This window comes from Nuphar pumila, chromosome 12, assembly GCF_984573655.1.
Source record: "Nuphar pumila chromosome 12, dmNupPumi1.hap1.1, whole genome shotgun sequence".
Taxonomy (NCBI): Eukaryota; Viridiplantae; Streptophyta; class Magnoliopsida; order Nymphaeales; family Nymphaeaceae; genus Nuphar; species Nuphar pumila.
Window position 1 is genome coordinate 104,441,597 of NC_143260.1, and position 16,442 is coordinate 104,458,038.

Consider the following 16,442-nt stretch of genomic DNA (forward strand, 5'->3'; position numbering starts at 1 on the left):
TTATCCTACTTTCCACATCATGTTGGACAATTCTGTCAGCAGCAAGAAGCTTTCTTTGTGAAAAATCTGGGTCACAAGCGATTCCTCTGAGTTCAGGTCCAAATATGAGTTGTATTCTATGCATTAAAAATCTAATATGTTTTCTGATCTGTGGTACATCAATATGCTTGGTTTACTAATCAATTGCATCTATTGAATCTTTATAGATCAAATGCTTGTGATATAATTCCATTCAACCATTTATTTTTTTTCAATATTCTTTTGAGTTCGTATTGAGCGATGGATGTTAAAATCTATTGAGTTACATGAATGCTGTCTGATCCATTGGTTTTTATGTTACATGCTAAGAAGCTACCTTGATACACATGATGACAGTTGATTTTAACATTTGGTAGATGGACCACAATAATCACACCCTTAGGGTCCAGTATACTTTCTAATGGTTAAACTGATATGATTAGCTACCAAATATTAAGAATAGTGGGGATGCACTTTATTTTTGCTATTTATCTTGGATTCATATGGAAATATCTATTTTTTTAAATTATTACTCATCTACAGGTGCGAGACATGCTTGGGGATGGTCGTCTCATAAAGCGCCGCATTAAAGATGGAAGAGGTCAGCTTTTATCTTGTTTTATTTATCTAGAAAACTACATTTCAGTCATGCAAAATGGGATATCATAGGTGGATTGGCAGCAATAGGTTACCTTCGGAAAAGATTAACACACATAAGATATGTCTACTAGTTTATTCTAAGAGGCTAATTTAGCAATTTTAATTTTGTCATGTGTAAGAAAACAGGGCATGAAAGAGGTCTGCTGAAATGATAAAAAGTGTTGCTGATCGGTTTATCTTCTACTTGCTGAATTATTTGCACAAGATGCATCTCTGTATGCATCTATAAACCAATAGGATGGTTTGTTATTACTTTCAGTGGGTTACATGATAGCTTCATCACCCTTTTTCTGGAAGAAGCATTGTAATAACCAGCATTTGATTGTAAAATCATTCACGGATATTGTAAGTGTGCAATTAGGTTGGATGAGATTAGCTGGCCTAGCTTGAACAGGCATAGTAATGACTATTTCACAAATATCACCAATATTTTGGAAATATCTCAATTTTATCACAGAAGTTTTTTTGAAAGATGATATAGTGCTGAAAGTGTGATATTTTCAAAGTATCACCTATTCTGAAAATGATTTGGTTTTGTGCTAACTTTATATTATTTATATCTATATATTTGTATTTAAATGCATGCTGATGTTTTTCCTAGATTTTTTTGTTAAAAACTAGGTTTTATAAAATATTATGATTTATGAGATTCTCTATCACTGGGATTTTCACAACGATATCTGTGATATTGGTAAATACCTCTTTGTTTTGAAGGTCATAAATTTCTCAATTATGAAACTCCATTGAAATTTAATTTACAGCATAAGGAGATTAAAAGAAAAAACCTAAACATGTTATTGCATATAGATGTGTGTGCTGTCTAGTTACTAAAACTTGGAGTGAATCTATCTATAATACATGACCATATCTGTAGTTTGAGTGGCTAATGGATTCGGACTGAAGTTGGGCCATTGGTCATAAACTTGATAAATGTTGATCAACAATTGCAGAAAGTTAAAAAGATATGAAGCAATGGTCTTTATTTCTTGGAAACTATTTCCCAATCAGGATATAACACTTGAACATTAAGGCATACTATCATCATCCTGGCATTCTTGTTTGTCATATAGCTTTACTATCAAGTGAACATGAATTTGTGACACAACTTTTAATTTTTTTGTTGAGCTAGGTGAATTTCCCATGGATTGCCCTCTTCACGATAGTCTCCTCCGCATCCATTATAAGGGCACACTTCTTAATGAAGAAAGAAAGGTGTTTTATGATACGAGGATTGACAATGATGGCCATCCTTTGGAATTTTGTTCAGGAGAAGGGCTTGTGAGTAGCCATGCCCCCAAACCCCCCACCCTCACACACACACACACACACACACACACAAGGTTCTATGTTTGATCTAGCTTCTTGTTCATGACTGCAAGCATTTCTTGGTACGGAGGAAGGAATTTGAATGTTCACTTTATTTAAAGGACACTGGTCCTGTTTAAATCCAATATTTATGGTGAAATTGGATTTGTCCTCGAAGAAGGGTGACAGATTCCTCATCTACATTTGGCCATGTCCATGTCCACATTGGTAATGTTTGATAATCTTGGAAACTAGAAAGTACAGGAATAATTTTCATCAAAAGAATAAACAGAGGTTTTAGCTTATAATCAGCTTTTCAGAACTCTTGACAGTATTGGTAATTTTCTGCTGTAAATTGTTTAAAATGTAATATCAATATATAATGACAATAATGTATTTTTAGTTTAGTTAGTATTTTAGTTAGAAGCTAGTTAGAATTAGGTTTAGGATTTTATTTTAGACAGTTTTGGACATGTTACTTTTTGACCAAAGTCAAAAAGCAACATGTACTAGAGAGTCGTTGGAGTCCCAACGGCTCTAACGATTCCCTGTTTGCTCTCTCCTTTATGCACTATAAATATGGGGTTGTAAAATTACTTTTGTGTGTGGGCTTTTTCCCACTTGAATGAGATATAATTTTTTGCCTTGCACACTCTATTGAATATTTTGTTGAACCCTAGTGGTTCAGTTGTTGTGAGTGTGTTGTGTGAACCATTGTGGTTATTGGGAAAGACCTTTTGTCTATGTCACATGGGTGTGGGTGCGGGTGCGGGTGCGACACGGGTGCGGCGCAATTTCAAAAATTTTGGACACGGGGACTCGGCTATATATATATATTAAAAAAAAAAAATATATATACATATATATATATATATATATATATATATATATATATATATATATATATATAAGACTCGGTCAAAGTTGTGCCCATTAGGGGACAGGTGATGAGTTGTGAAGGCATTCTGTACACTTTCTTCATACAAGAATAATTCACTTTTGGGCACTTTCTTCATACACTGTAATAATTCACTTTCTTCGAAAAAACCACAAAAACTTGAGTTGTGCCCATTCTGTACTTAAAACTTGAAAGTGTACAGGTTTTTTAGTTGTGATGGGTTTTTTTCCTTACAGCTGTAGCCCAGAAAATTTCAAATTTTTTTTTTCCAAAAAATGGACCAAAATGACCCTGGGTGCGTTGACCACACCCAGGGTCGGGTTGACCGAGTCCGAGCCGCACCCGTGTCGGTGCGTGTCGACGCGGGTGCGGCGACCTTGGAGCCGAGTCCGTGTGACATAGCCTTTTGTGAACATCATTCAAAGCTTCTTTTGTGGGTTTTATCTTCTTACATGGTATCAGAGCTCCGTTGTGATCAAGCTATTTATCTCGGTGCATTGGGAAGCATGCCACTCAAGTTTGGAGAAGAAGATATGTTCTTCTTCAAGTATATGTAAATTCGTGGTATAAGTTAAGCTTGGAGGTGTGTTCGTATCTACCATCCGTGGTGTAGTACATTTCTTTCCTCTACTTTTTGTTTTCTTTCTTCTCCTTATTAAACTTTGTAAAATGGATGACAATGATAACGTCACCATTAAACCCAACGATTCAAACTATGTTACATGGGCTTCAATTATGAAGCACCTTATATGGGGAAAGGGGTTATCGGGAGTAGTGGATGAAACCGACTTGGAACCTAAACTAATCCTCATAAAGGTTGAAGGTGAGAAAGAAATATCTCTTGCGAAGGTAGAAAAGACTAAAGCCATTATCACTTACGAGAAAAAGTGGAAAGAATGGAGAATGGGACACGTCAAAATTATGTATTGGCTCATAAGTAGTGTGAATATAAAAAAGTGTTCAAGTCTTGCAAAGTTTAAACATGCAAATGACGCTTGAGACTATCTTAAGAGAATGTATTCTCTTAAAGACATTGCGCATGTGTGCAATCTACAACATCAAGTTCGGAATACGATTCAAGGTGACAAAAGCATTAGAAAGTACTATAATAGCTCATCCGAATTATGGAAAGAGTTGGCTCTTCTCGAACCAAAATGACATTACCCACAAGACATAGAACTCCACTAAAATCAAATGAATGCGAATCACTTTTTTCAATTTGTCAATGGGCTAAGATTGGAATTTGAAGCTACCGAGTCCATTCTTCCATCGAGGAAAGGTTCCCTCAGTAGAAGATACTATATAAGAATTGAACATGGAGGAAAGGTTCCCTCAGTAGATGATGACTCAGTTCTAGTTGTATCTAGATCAGTGAATCATGTTCGCACTTACAAACCTCCAAACTATGGAAGAACAAATGCTAGAAATGATTTTGAGAAAAAAAAGTAATCTGTTATTACTGTCATGAACCAGGACATGTAAAAACTTATTGTGTAAAACTGAAGAAATCATATGAAAAGAAGGTTGTCTCTGTCGAACCTCCACAAGAATCCAATGAATCTTCCATTGGAAGCATGTCTCTAGCACAACTAGTGGAGGCACTTCAACCACTGATCAAAGGAGCGTCTTCCTCTACTGGAGCCACAATTTCTTCCATTATTACTTCAAGTTCAGATCTAGGTAAATCTCTTTGGCTTCTTGACTCAGATGCTTTTATTCATATTACTCCAAATATTAATGTGTTATCTAAATGTCATAACTCAAATGGGTCAAATGTGTTTAGTGCTAATGGAACATCTTTTGAAATTAAAGGAATTAAAAAGTTTGAAAACTTAAAGAAGGTTTTGCATTCCACAAGTTAGATATATTCCTAAACTAAATCTAAATCTTTTATCTGTTTTACAATTGACTGACCATTGATGTAATGTTTCCTTCTCCTCTCGTGAATGTCGAGTGCAGGACCACCAATCAGGGAAGCTGATCGGACAAGGCCATAGAGAATGAGGTTTGTACTACATGAATTTTTTGGGCATACCTAAGAATACATTATGTTGTAATGTTCAAAAAGTTGACTTAGACTTTTGGCACAAGAGACTTGGACATCCTAGTGTATCCAAGCTCCGGTTTTTTCTAAAGATGGAAATTTTTTGTAATTCTGAAACTTTTAAATGTTAAATGTATTCTTGAAAAAATGAAAAGACTGCTATTTCAAGAAAGAACCTTTGTCTCTTCTCGACCACTAGAGTTAATACACTCTGATATATGGGGCCCCACACCTATTAGCTCAGAAGGTGGCTTTATTTATTATGTAATTTTTGTAGATAATTTCACAAGACACACTTAGATCTATTTTGTTAAACACAAATCTGAAGTCTTTTCACTTTCAAATATTTCATCAATTGGTTAAAAATCAATTCAAAAATAATATTTCAATTTTTCACACTGATTCAGGGAGAGAATTTTTGTCTAAAGAATTTAAGGATTACTTAAACTTAGATGTCATTATACACCAAAAATCATGCCCTTATACCCCTCAACAAAACAGGTTAACAGAAAAAAAACATAGACATATCATAGAAACAACAAGAACCTTATTACATATCAAGTACCAAAGGTTTTTTGGGCCGAAGCCACATTAACTGCAGTTTAACTTATCAACAGGATGCCGTCTTCTTCCTTAAACTATATATCTCCTATTGAAAAACTTTTTAAACAAATCCCAGATTACTCCAGATTAAGAGTTTTTGGGTGCAAATGCTTTGTTTTTTCAAACGAAAATGATAAATTCTTTCTTCGTGCTATTTCATGTGCCTTTTAAGGATATGTAAGTCATAAAAAAGGCTATAGATGCTTTGATCTCAAGACAAGAAAATTATACGTTTCAAGGAATGCATCCTTCTTGGAAAAAGAAAGTTTTTTTGAAAGTGTGAATTCTAAGGAAATAGATGAATATTCTTTTTTATTGGATCTAGTTCCAAAAATTGTTGAAGATGATATAGACAAGTGTCTAGAAGAACAACTTGATATGACAAATTCAGAAGCATTTAGTGATCCTTCTGATTTCATTCAATATTCTAGACGAGGTAATTTAGAGAAACCTTGTGCTCTCGAAAAATACACTAAAGAACAAGAACAAGTATCCACTAGGAAGTCATTGAGAGTGTCTAAAGTTTTCGAAAAATTTGTGTCATACGAGTCTTTTTCACCAAAATATCAAGCCTATATTGCTTTAATACACTCCTATGTAGAACCTTTTAACTATGATACAACAAAAGAACAATCTGAATCGGTCGAAGCAATGTCAGTAGAATTAAGAGGTTTAGAAAAAGAAAATACTTGGACTATACAAGATCTTTCATCATAAAAAAAACTATAGGATGTAGATGGATGTACAAAGTGAAAACCAAGAGTAATGACACTCTTGAAAGGTTTAAGGCTCGTTTAGTTGCCAAAGGCTATTCCAAAGAATATGGAATAGACTATGAAGAAACCTTTGCTCTTGTTGCTAGAATGACCATAGTTAGGATCTTGATAGCTCTAGCGTCTTCAAAGAAATGACACATATATCAAATGGATGTTAAAAACACATTTCTTAATGAAAACCTGGTTGAAGAAGTATATATGAAACCACCACTGGTATCAATATTCCCAAATGAAATGTTCTTCGATTAAACAAAGCGTTATATAGGCTTAAGCAAGCCCCAAAGGCTTGGTATGATAAATTTAGCCAAGTTATGATTGATTTTGGTTTTCAATTTTGTCTTACTGATACAACATTGTTTGTTAAGAATTCTAATGCAGGTATCATCAATTTTCTTCTTTATATGGATGACATGATCATCACTGGAAGTGACAAGCAGGGAGTTGATAACATTAAAAAATTTCTCAAAACACATTTCGAAATGAGTGATTTGGGTTTCTTAAAATTTTTTCTTGGTATAGAAGTTGCTTATTCTTTCATAGGCTATTTGCTAACTCAGTCTAAATTTGCCTTAGATATTGTTGATAAGGCTGGTATCACGGACGAAAAGCAGGTTGACACTCCTGAAGTTATAAACATCAAAATGAAGATTGATGATTGAGAACTACTTGAAAATCCAACACCTTACAAACAACTTGTTGGGACACTATCTTATCTCTCTATTGCAAGACCCGACATTGCACATGTCGTCCACACAACGAGTCAATTTCAACATGCTCCTACCACTGTTCATATGGGAACTATTTTACGCATTATTAGATATATCAAAACTTCAATTTTTTGAGGTCTTTTTTTGTCTGCTTCCTCCTTAAATTTAACTGCTTATACTCATGCAGATTGGGGAGGTGATCTCATTGATCGACACTCAACTACTGGTTTTTGTGTATTTTTAGGTGAATCATTGATTTCGTGGAAGTTCAAGAAGCAACAAAAAGTCTCTCTTTCGTCAACTAAAGCCGAATACAGGGCGATGACTATAACCACTATGAAAGTAGTTTGGCTAAGGCGTTTGCTTTGTAACATGAGTGTTGATAGTACATGAGCATCAAGACTATGCTGCGACAACAAAAGTTCTATCTATATGGTCAACAACCGGACATTCTATGAACGTACTAAGCATATTGAAATAGATTGTCACTACGTACGAAAGGAGTTCTTACATGGCACCATTGATATTCTCTATGTTTCTTCAGAGTATCAACTGGTAGATTTCTTTACCAAACCTCTGGCTGTCGATTTCAGTTTCTCTTGGACAAACTTTCGGTTTTTCAACCGTAAGTTTGAGGGAGAGTGTTAAAAATGTAATATCAATATGTAATGACAATAATGTATTTTTACTTTAGTTAGCATTTTAGTTAGAATTAGGTTTAGGATTTTATTTTAGACAGTTTTGGACATGTCAAAGTCAAAAAGCAACATGTAAGAGCCGTTGGGAGCCCAACGACTCCCTCTTTACTCTCTCCTTTGTGCACTATAAATATGGGGCTATTCCCCCTTGTAAAATTACTTTTGTTTGTGGGCTTTTTCCCACTTGATTGAGATATAATTTTTTGCCTTGCACACTCTTTTGAATAATTTGTTTGAACCCTAGTGGTTCAGTTGTTGTGAGTGTGTTGTGTGAACCATTGTGGTTATTGGGAAAGACCTTTTGTGAACATCATTCGAAGCTTCTTTTTGTGGGTTTTATTTTCTTACATAAATAAGTTGCAAACAACCTATAGCTTAAACACAGCCATAACCAAAAGTGATATATATGACTATGATACACATGCACCCAAGTGATGTATATAGGAATAGGATCATGTATATTTAGAATTCACATTCTAAAGCTAAAGAGAATGAATGTCGTCTTTAAAGTGCAAATTCTTAAACAATAATCTTAAGCTATTATGATTAATAAACATTAAATAGTAAATCAAAGTTCGATATTAAAAAATACAAATAATAAAAGGCAAGTAATTACAAAGTAAGGATCAAGATCATATTATTGTAACAAAATAGCATGGAACTCAAGACAATCTAAATCATAGTCCAAATGCCAATCGAAATGTATTTGAGTAGAGAGAGTATCTCAAGTTCAACTCTCATGTGTGATAATAGAAGTGCTATACAAATTGCATTCAATCCCGTCCATCACAGTCGGACCAAGCATATTGAGATTGACCAGCATTTCATCAGACAAAAGGTAGCAGACAAAGAGATTGAACCGGTTTATGTGTCTTCAGAAGACCAAGTTGCCGATATGTTCACAAAAGGTCTCACAAGTAACCGTTTTTGGTATCTGAAGAACAAGTTGCACATGGTTCACTCCCATGCACAACTTGAGGGAGGGTATTAGAACATGGATCAGATCGGATATGGATCCATATGGTTCACGTGTATATAATGTAATACACATTACTAACAGAGGGCAATCTTGTCTTTGTAAAAGTCTTGTAAAACCTATTTAACTTAATGATGTTTAGTGCAGCCACTAAGAAAGAATAGTGGCGGTCGATTCCCAACAGAGAAAAGAAAATTTGAGCTCTCTCTCTCTCTCCCTCTCCTCTTCCTTTCTCGATTTTGTAGGGGTTTTAATGTAGAAAGATGCACCGAACCCGAGAGAGAGAGAGAGAGAGAGAGAGAGAGAGAGAGAGAGAGAGAGAGAGAGAGAGAGAGAGAGACGGCTGCACAGGGAGAAAAAACTCGTTAACCTATTATTAGGGCCTCTCTCTATGTTAAATAGAGAGAGGCTTAAAAGAATAATTACAACTAAGCTCATTATGAAAACATAATTTCAAATAGCATCTAATATGAAAAAACTTCACTTAAAACCACCTATTCTCAACACTCCCCCTCAAGCTGGAGCATAGATATCAATCATGCTCAGCTTGTCACAACATTTTGAGAAATTTGGTCTAGCAAGAGGTTTTGTAAACATATCTGCAACTTGGTCTTCCGACTTTAGATATTTGGTAGTGATATGACCAACTTGAACCATATCCCTTACATAGTGGCAATCAACCTCAATGTGCTTTGTTTTCTCATGAAATACATGATTGTTCGCTATGTATGCTGCATCTTTGTTATCGCACATCATGGTCATGGGAGAGAAAACCTTCACCTGAAGATCATGAAGAACAGTACGAACCCACATCAATTCAGCAACTGTTTGGGCCATAGCCCGATATTCTGATTCTGCACTCGACCTAGAAACCACATTTTGTTTCTTACTTCTCCAAGAAATCAAGTTGTCTCCCAGAAACACACAGAATCCTGTGGTAGATTTTCTATCCACTACAGATCCTGCATAGCCAGCATCAGAAATGGCCACTATCTCCAGAGTTCCACCTTTCCTGAACAATAACCCCTTTCCAGGAGAAGATTTTAGATATCTGAGAATCATAATAGCTGCATTCCAGTGTACCTTAGTTGGTTTGTCCATAAACTGGCTAACTTTGCTTACTGCTAAAGCAATATCTGGCCTGGTCACAGTTGCATACAGTAGCTTCCCTATTAGGGAGCGATAGCTTTTGCTATCAACCGGTTTTGACCCTTCTTCAAACAACTGAACTTTATGGTCCATGGGAATATTTGCTGGTTTAGCTCCCAACATTCCCGTTTCCTTTAATAAGTCAAGAACATACTTCCGTTGAGACAAAACCATCCCTTCACGACTCCTGGCAACTTCTATACCCAGAAAATACCTGAGTGAACCAAGGTCTTTTGTAACAAAGTGTTTTTGAAGATGAGCCTTTGTGGCTTCAATAGCTTTCACATCATCTCCTGTAAGAATGATGTCATCCACATATACCACCATAACAACTATGGCAGAGTTAGTTTTCTTTATAAATATTGTATGATCAGCTACTGACCTATTAAAGCCAAAGCGTGACATCACTTCAAACAACTTTTGAAACCATGCACGAGGACTTTGTTTCAAGCCATAAATCGCCTTTCTCAATCTACACACCTTCTGACACTCCCCCTTAACCTCGAATCCTGGAGGTTGTTGCATGTAAACGGTCTCAGATAAATCCCCATATAGAAATGCATTTTTCACATCTAATTGGTACAAGCTCCAACCACGCTGAACAACTACTGAGAGAACAAGACGAATGATACCCATCCGTGCAACAGGAGAAAAGGTTTCAAAGAAATCAATACCATATGTCTGAGTATACCCTTTTGCTACTAATCTGGCCTTGTACCTTTCAATAGAACCATCAGATTTGTACTTTATTGTATATACCCATTTACACCCAACAATGTCAGCATCTGCTGGGGAATCAACTAGATCCCATGTATGCTGAGATATTAAAGCATCCATTTCTTCTTGCATATCCAGCTTCCAACGATTATCAAGCTCTGCTTGCTGATAGTTCAAAGGAATAGTTTCAACAGATAAGGCTGAAATAAAAGACTTCATCTGATTTCCAATTCTGGCATCGGAGACAAAATGAGATATGGGATATAAGGTACATTGTCGTGTCCCCTTTCGTAGAGCAATGGGCCTGTTATCTGTAATGAAATATGCGGAAAAGCAAAGAGTGCATTAAGCACTTACAACATCCACTAATGAACAAACAAAAGGGCTAACACCCAAACCCACAAGAGACAACACAATATAAAAATATAAGTCTCTTATTGAAAAGAGAGAGAGCTCTCTTGAGTGAAAAATACAAGAGGGGTTTACCCCTATTTATACACAAAAGAAGGAGAGGGGGGATGGCCAAAAGGCCTTAAAAGGAGAGCCACCTAGGGGTTCCCCATGTAGTCGTTGGGAGCCCCCAACGGTTACAAATGTGACCGTTGGGGGCCCCATCGACTCTATGGTGGGGCCCCTTTGTGTGAGCAAAAAAACATAAAATAAAAAATATAAAATACAAAAACAAAAAGGAAAATAAAAGAAGGAAAACAAGTACCCCTATCGGGTACTTGTGAAATGACTAGAATACCCCTATCGGGTATTTTAGACATATATATATATATATATATATATATATATATATATATATATATATATGAATTACATGTATTTTAACACCCTCCCTCAAGCTTTACGGGGATATAACCGAAAGCTTGTTAAGGAGAAACAAAAAACGAGGAGCAACAAGGGCCTTAGTGAAGAAGTCCGCCAACTGGTACTCAGATGTGACGTAAGGTAGTGCTATGGTTCCTCTTAGGTATTCATCACGTACGTAATGATAGTCCATCTCAATATGCTTAGTACGCTCATGGAAGGTGTGATTGCGTGCAATATAGATTGCGCTTTTGTTGTCACAACACATCTTCGAAGGAGTAGAGATGACAATGCCCATATCACTGAGGAGACTTCTTAGCCACACAAGTTCCATGGTTGTAGAAGCCATAGCACGATATTCCGCTTCCGTTGAGGACAAGGATACCTTGTGTTGCTTCTTGCATCTCCAAGAAATCATAGTCACCTAGGAAAACACAAAATCCCGTAGTTGAGACTCGGTCATTGGGATTTCCTCCCCAATCTGCGTCAGTATAAGCAATTAAATCAAGTGACGAGGCAGAGGAAAGAAAAACTCCCTTAGTTATGGTGTTTTTGATATATCTGACGATCCTTAAGACTGCACTCATGTGCACGGTTGTAGGTGCATGTTGAAACTGACTGACAGAGTGGACGGTATGAGCTATGTCTGGCCGAGTGATGGATAAGTAGGTTAGAGACCCAACAAGTTGCCGGTAGGGAGTAGGATCCTCGAGAGGTGTTCCATCTTCCAACCTTAATTTTGCATTGATGACTTCTCGGGTTTCTGTCTTCTTATCATCGGAGATACCAGATTTGGAACAGATGTCGGCAGTAAGTTTCATCTGAGAGAGAATGTACCCTCGAGGAGAGTACGCCACTTCAATCCCTAAAAAATATCTTAAGAAACCAAGGTTAGACATGTCAAAATTTTCTTTCAAAACTTTCTTAATATCATTAATGCCTTGCTCATCACTTCCTGTGATGATCATATCATCAACATAAAGTAGTAAAATAACTACTGAAGACCCTGCACTTTTCACAAACAAAGCAGTGTCAGTATAACATGAACGAAAATTCAAACTTGTCATTACATTACTAAATCTATCATGCCAAGCCTTTGGGGCTTGTTTTAAACCATATAATGCCTTCTTAAGTTTGAGAATTTTATCTTTACCAATACACACTCCTGGTGGAGGATCCATATAAACTTCTTCAGTTAATTCGCCATTTAAGAAAGCATTCTTGACATCTAGTTGATAGATAGACCATTTTTTAACAGATGCTATGGCGATAAGAGTCCTAACACTAGTCATTCTAGCAACAGGTGCGAAGGTTTCTTCATAATCTATACCATATTCTTGAGCATATCCTTTGGCTACTAACCGTGCTTTATAACGTTCTAATGAACCATCACTCTTAGTTTTAATTTTGAAGACCCATCTACATCCAATTGATTTCTTTCCAGTGGGTAACGAAGTTATTTCCCAAGTTTTTGCCTTTTTAAGGGCACTAAGCTCTAAGTTCATGGCTTCAACCCATTGGGGAATGTTTTTGGCCTCATTATAGTGTGAAGGTTCATGAAATGAGTGTAATGCAATTAGACACGCTCTATATCTTGGAGTTAGGGACTCATAAGAAACAAACCTATTAGGAGGATTGGAAATCCGACTGGATCTCCTTAATGAGGTTTCTTCTATGTTGGATCCTTGAGAGTATTTTTCTAAGGCGCTCATTTGAGTTTATTGACCACGCCTAACATAGGTTTGGATTGGTCTATCACTTTCATCTATAACTTTGTCAAGAGGAATATCCTCTAGGTCATTCAAAGACTCATTAGAGATTTCCTCTTCTTGAGATAGAAGATCAAATAAAAAAGCATATTCACTTTCGTCAATATCTTTAGTTTTCACAAAACCATTTTCATTTTCCAAAAAGGTTACATCTTTGGATACATAGAGTTTGTTATCTTTCAAGTCAAAACATCTAAAACCCTTTTGATTTTCTCCATATCCCAAGAAAACACATTCAATAGCTTTAGGAGATAATTTGTCCCGTTTATGTGTAAGGACAAAACATTTGCATCAAAAAATTCTTAATCTATTGAAATCGGGTGTTCTTTCAAATAGTTTTTCATATGGAATGTATTTTGTAAAGATGAAGATATCATTCTATTTATTAAGTAAGTTGAGGTTAAGGCCGTTTCGGCCCAAAAACTCTTTGGAATTTCTTTGGAAATAAGGAGTGTCCTAGTGGTTTCCATGATGTGTCTATGCTTTCTTTCGGCCAAGCCGTTTTGTTGGGGAGTCCTAGGACACGATCTTTGATGACAAATTCCATTTACTTCTAAATAGTTTTGAAATTCATTTGATAAATATTCTCCACCTGAATCGGATCTAAGAGTAGAGATATTACTTAAAAATTGATTTTTAACTATCATATGAATTTTTTTGAAGAAGTCAAAGACTTCGGATTTTAAATTGAGAAAGTAGATCCGTACATACCTAGTGTTGTCATCAATGAAAGTAACGTAATAGGAGTACCCTCCTTTGGACATGATCGGGGAAGGACCCCAAACGTCCGAATGGACTAACTGAAAAGGTCTTTTGGACACAAAAATTCGGTTTGTAAAAGGAGTAGATTTCATTTTGCCAAAAATACAATTCTTGCAAACAAAATGTTTCTCATTACAAAATTTCTTTCCAAATGGAAAGGAGTACATTTTTGAGAAACTTGGATGTCCAAGTCTTTGATGCCAAATTTCAATATTTTTATCTTGGACATGGTTACAAAAAGAGTTAGTGGGGAGTTTCAAGTTGCTCATGTAATAGAGATCTCCCCTCCTATGGCCTTGCCCAATCTGCTTTCCGGACCGGAGATCCTGTATAGAGCAATCCTTAGTTGAGAAGGAGATTTCACATCCATGATCACATATTTGAGCAACAGAGAGAAGATTTAAATTAAGTTGAGGTACAACTCTCACGTTTGGCACAAAGAAATCTTTGGAAAAGTTTAAAGTTCCAAAACTTTTTACTGGTAAAGATGTACCATCGGCAGTTGAAACATAGGAGTTTTTATAATTATTACATAAATCGGAAAGCTCATTTTCAAGTGGGGTCATATGAAAGGAAGCTCCAGAGTCAAGGATCCAAGAAGACATACTTGGAGGAGAGGAAGAAGCTATGGCGACACCCGAGGTTGATGGAATCTTGAGTAGAGTTTGTAGTGCTTCCGATAGTTGAGCAAGAGAAAAAGATTCCTTCCCTTTTGTGGTTTCCTCTTTCTTTTGAGTAGCTTCTTCAACGGAAGCAACCTTATTTTTAGGTGCTTCATTCAACTTAGGGCAATTAGGTCTTATATGACCCGGCTCTTGACAATGTTGGCAAATGGCTTTTCTATAGTTGCCATTAAAATTATTTTGCCTTCCAAAATAAGGAGGTTTGTAAGCTTTCACATGGTTGCCGGGTTTTGATACGGCCAAGACATCATCTCCTCCTTTAATCATGCCAAAACGAGTTTCTTGGCATATTTCGGCTATGGCATCTTCCAAGGGAAGAGGCTTAGATCTATGTAGGAGGGAAGATCTAACTTGTTCATATTCGGGCCTAAGCCCATGTAAAAATTGGAAAAAGTGTTCTTTTTCCATTTGTTCTCTCCTTAATTCCACATCCACACTAGAAACCCATTTTGGTTCTAGTAAGGATAGTTCATCCCATAGGGGACCAAGAGTGCTAAAGTAATCCCTTACACTCATTTCTCCTTGCTTGATAGTCCGGATTTTTTCTTGAAGAAAGAATTGACGAGCAAGGTCTTTTTGAGTAAACATACCTTTCATAAAGAACCATGCTTCATTCGCCATCCGAAACTTGGCAATGTTTGCGCAAATCTTGAGCTCCACATTGTTCATGAACCAAGCAAGAATCTTGGCATGCTTGCTTTCCCAATCTTCCACTTTAGATTGGTGATCTTCAATGGCCTTCATGCGGGCAATTCCTTCAAGAGCTTTTTCTTGATCACCATCCATCTTAGTTAGTTGGAGTTGTGGTTCCGGAATGGTGCCCATAACGTATCCCCAAAGTTTTTTACCTTTGAGGTTGTTCTCCATGGCGGCGGCCCACATCATGTAGTTGGAGCCATTGAGCTTGAAGGAGAGATCAATCTTTTGTTCTCCTTCAATTTCAAACACTCACAAGAGGGTAAATGGAGGGAGATACAACAAGAAAAAAAATATAGCTGCACGACTAGCTATATTAAGAAGAAGAGCATAAACAAGGCTTTGATACCATGTAATGAAATATGCGGAAAAGCAAAGAGTGCATTAAGCACTTACAACATCCACTAATGAATAAACAAAAGGGCTAACACCCAAACCCACAAGAGATAACACAACATAAAAATATAAAAGTCTCTTATTGAAAAGAGAGAGAGCTCTCTTGATTGAAAAATACAAGAGGGGTTCACCCCTATTTATACACCAAAGAAGGAGAGGGGGGATGGCCAAATGGCCTTAAAAGGAGAGCCACCTAGGGGCTCCCCATGTAGTCGTTGGGAGCCCCCAACGGTCACAAATGTGACCGTTGGGGGCCCCATCGACTACATGGTGGGGCCCCTTTGTGTGAGCAAAAAAACATAAAATAAAAAATATAAAATACAAAAAACAAAAAGGAAAATAAAAGAAGCAAAACAAGTACCCCTATCGGGTACTTGTGAAATGACTAAAATACCCCTATCGGGTATTTTAGGCATATATATATATATAAATGTATATATATGAATTACATGTATTTTAACATTATCATCATCATGAAGATCACTATTGTCAGTAGAACTTACCTCAGGAGAAGAAGAAGATGAAGGCTCTTGCGGAGGTGGAGCTCTACGCACATATACCAATGGAGGATTATTAAATCTGGAAGAGGATGAAGTTTGGTTCGGGAATGAGGGCACAAATTCCAAAGGAAAAGGAGGTATAGGTAATGAAAAAGACTCAGCTGGATCAACCTGCAGCGGGAAACCGGAAATGGAGTAATATGGAGTGGATTCCAAGAAAGATACATCCGCACTGACATACTCTCGGCGAGAAATAGGATCATAACATCGAT

General features: G+C 36.6%; 1 protein-coding gene across 3 annotated transcripts in view; it reads left to right on the forward strand.

Moving 5' to 3' along the window:
* The window catches only part of LOC149821431 (peptidyl-prolyl cis-trans isomerase PASTICCINO1-like), a 172,885-nt gene that overhangs the window by 46,846 nt on the left and 109,597 nt on the right, over nt 1-16,442 (forward strand). For all 3 annotated transcript variants that reach the window (XM_089983129.1, XM_089983130.1, XM_089983131.1), the window contains 2 exons: nt 562-619; nt 1,808-1,956. In XM_089983129.1, the coding sequence (XP_089839255.1) occupies nt 562-619; nt 1,808-1,956 (207 nt within the window). The remainder of the gene's footprint in view (nt 1-561; nt 620-1,807; nt 1,957-16,442) is intronic.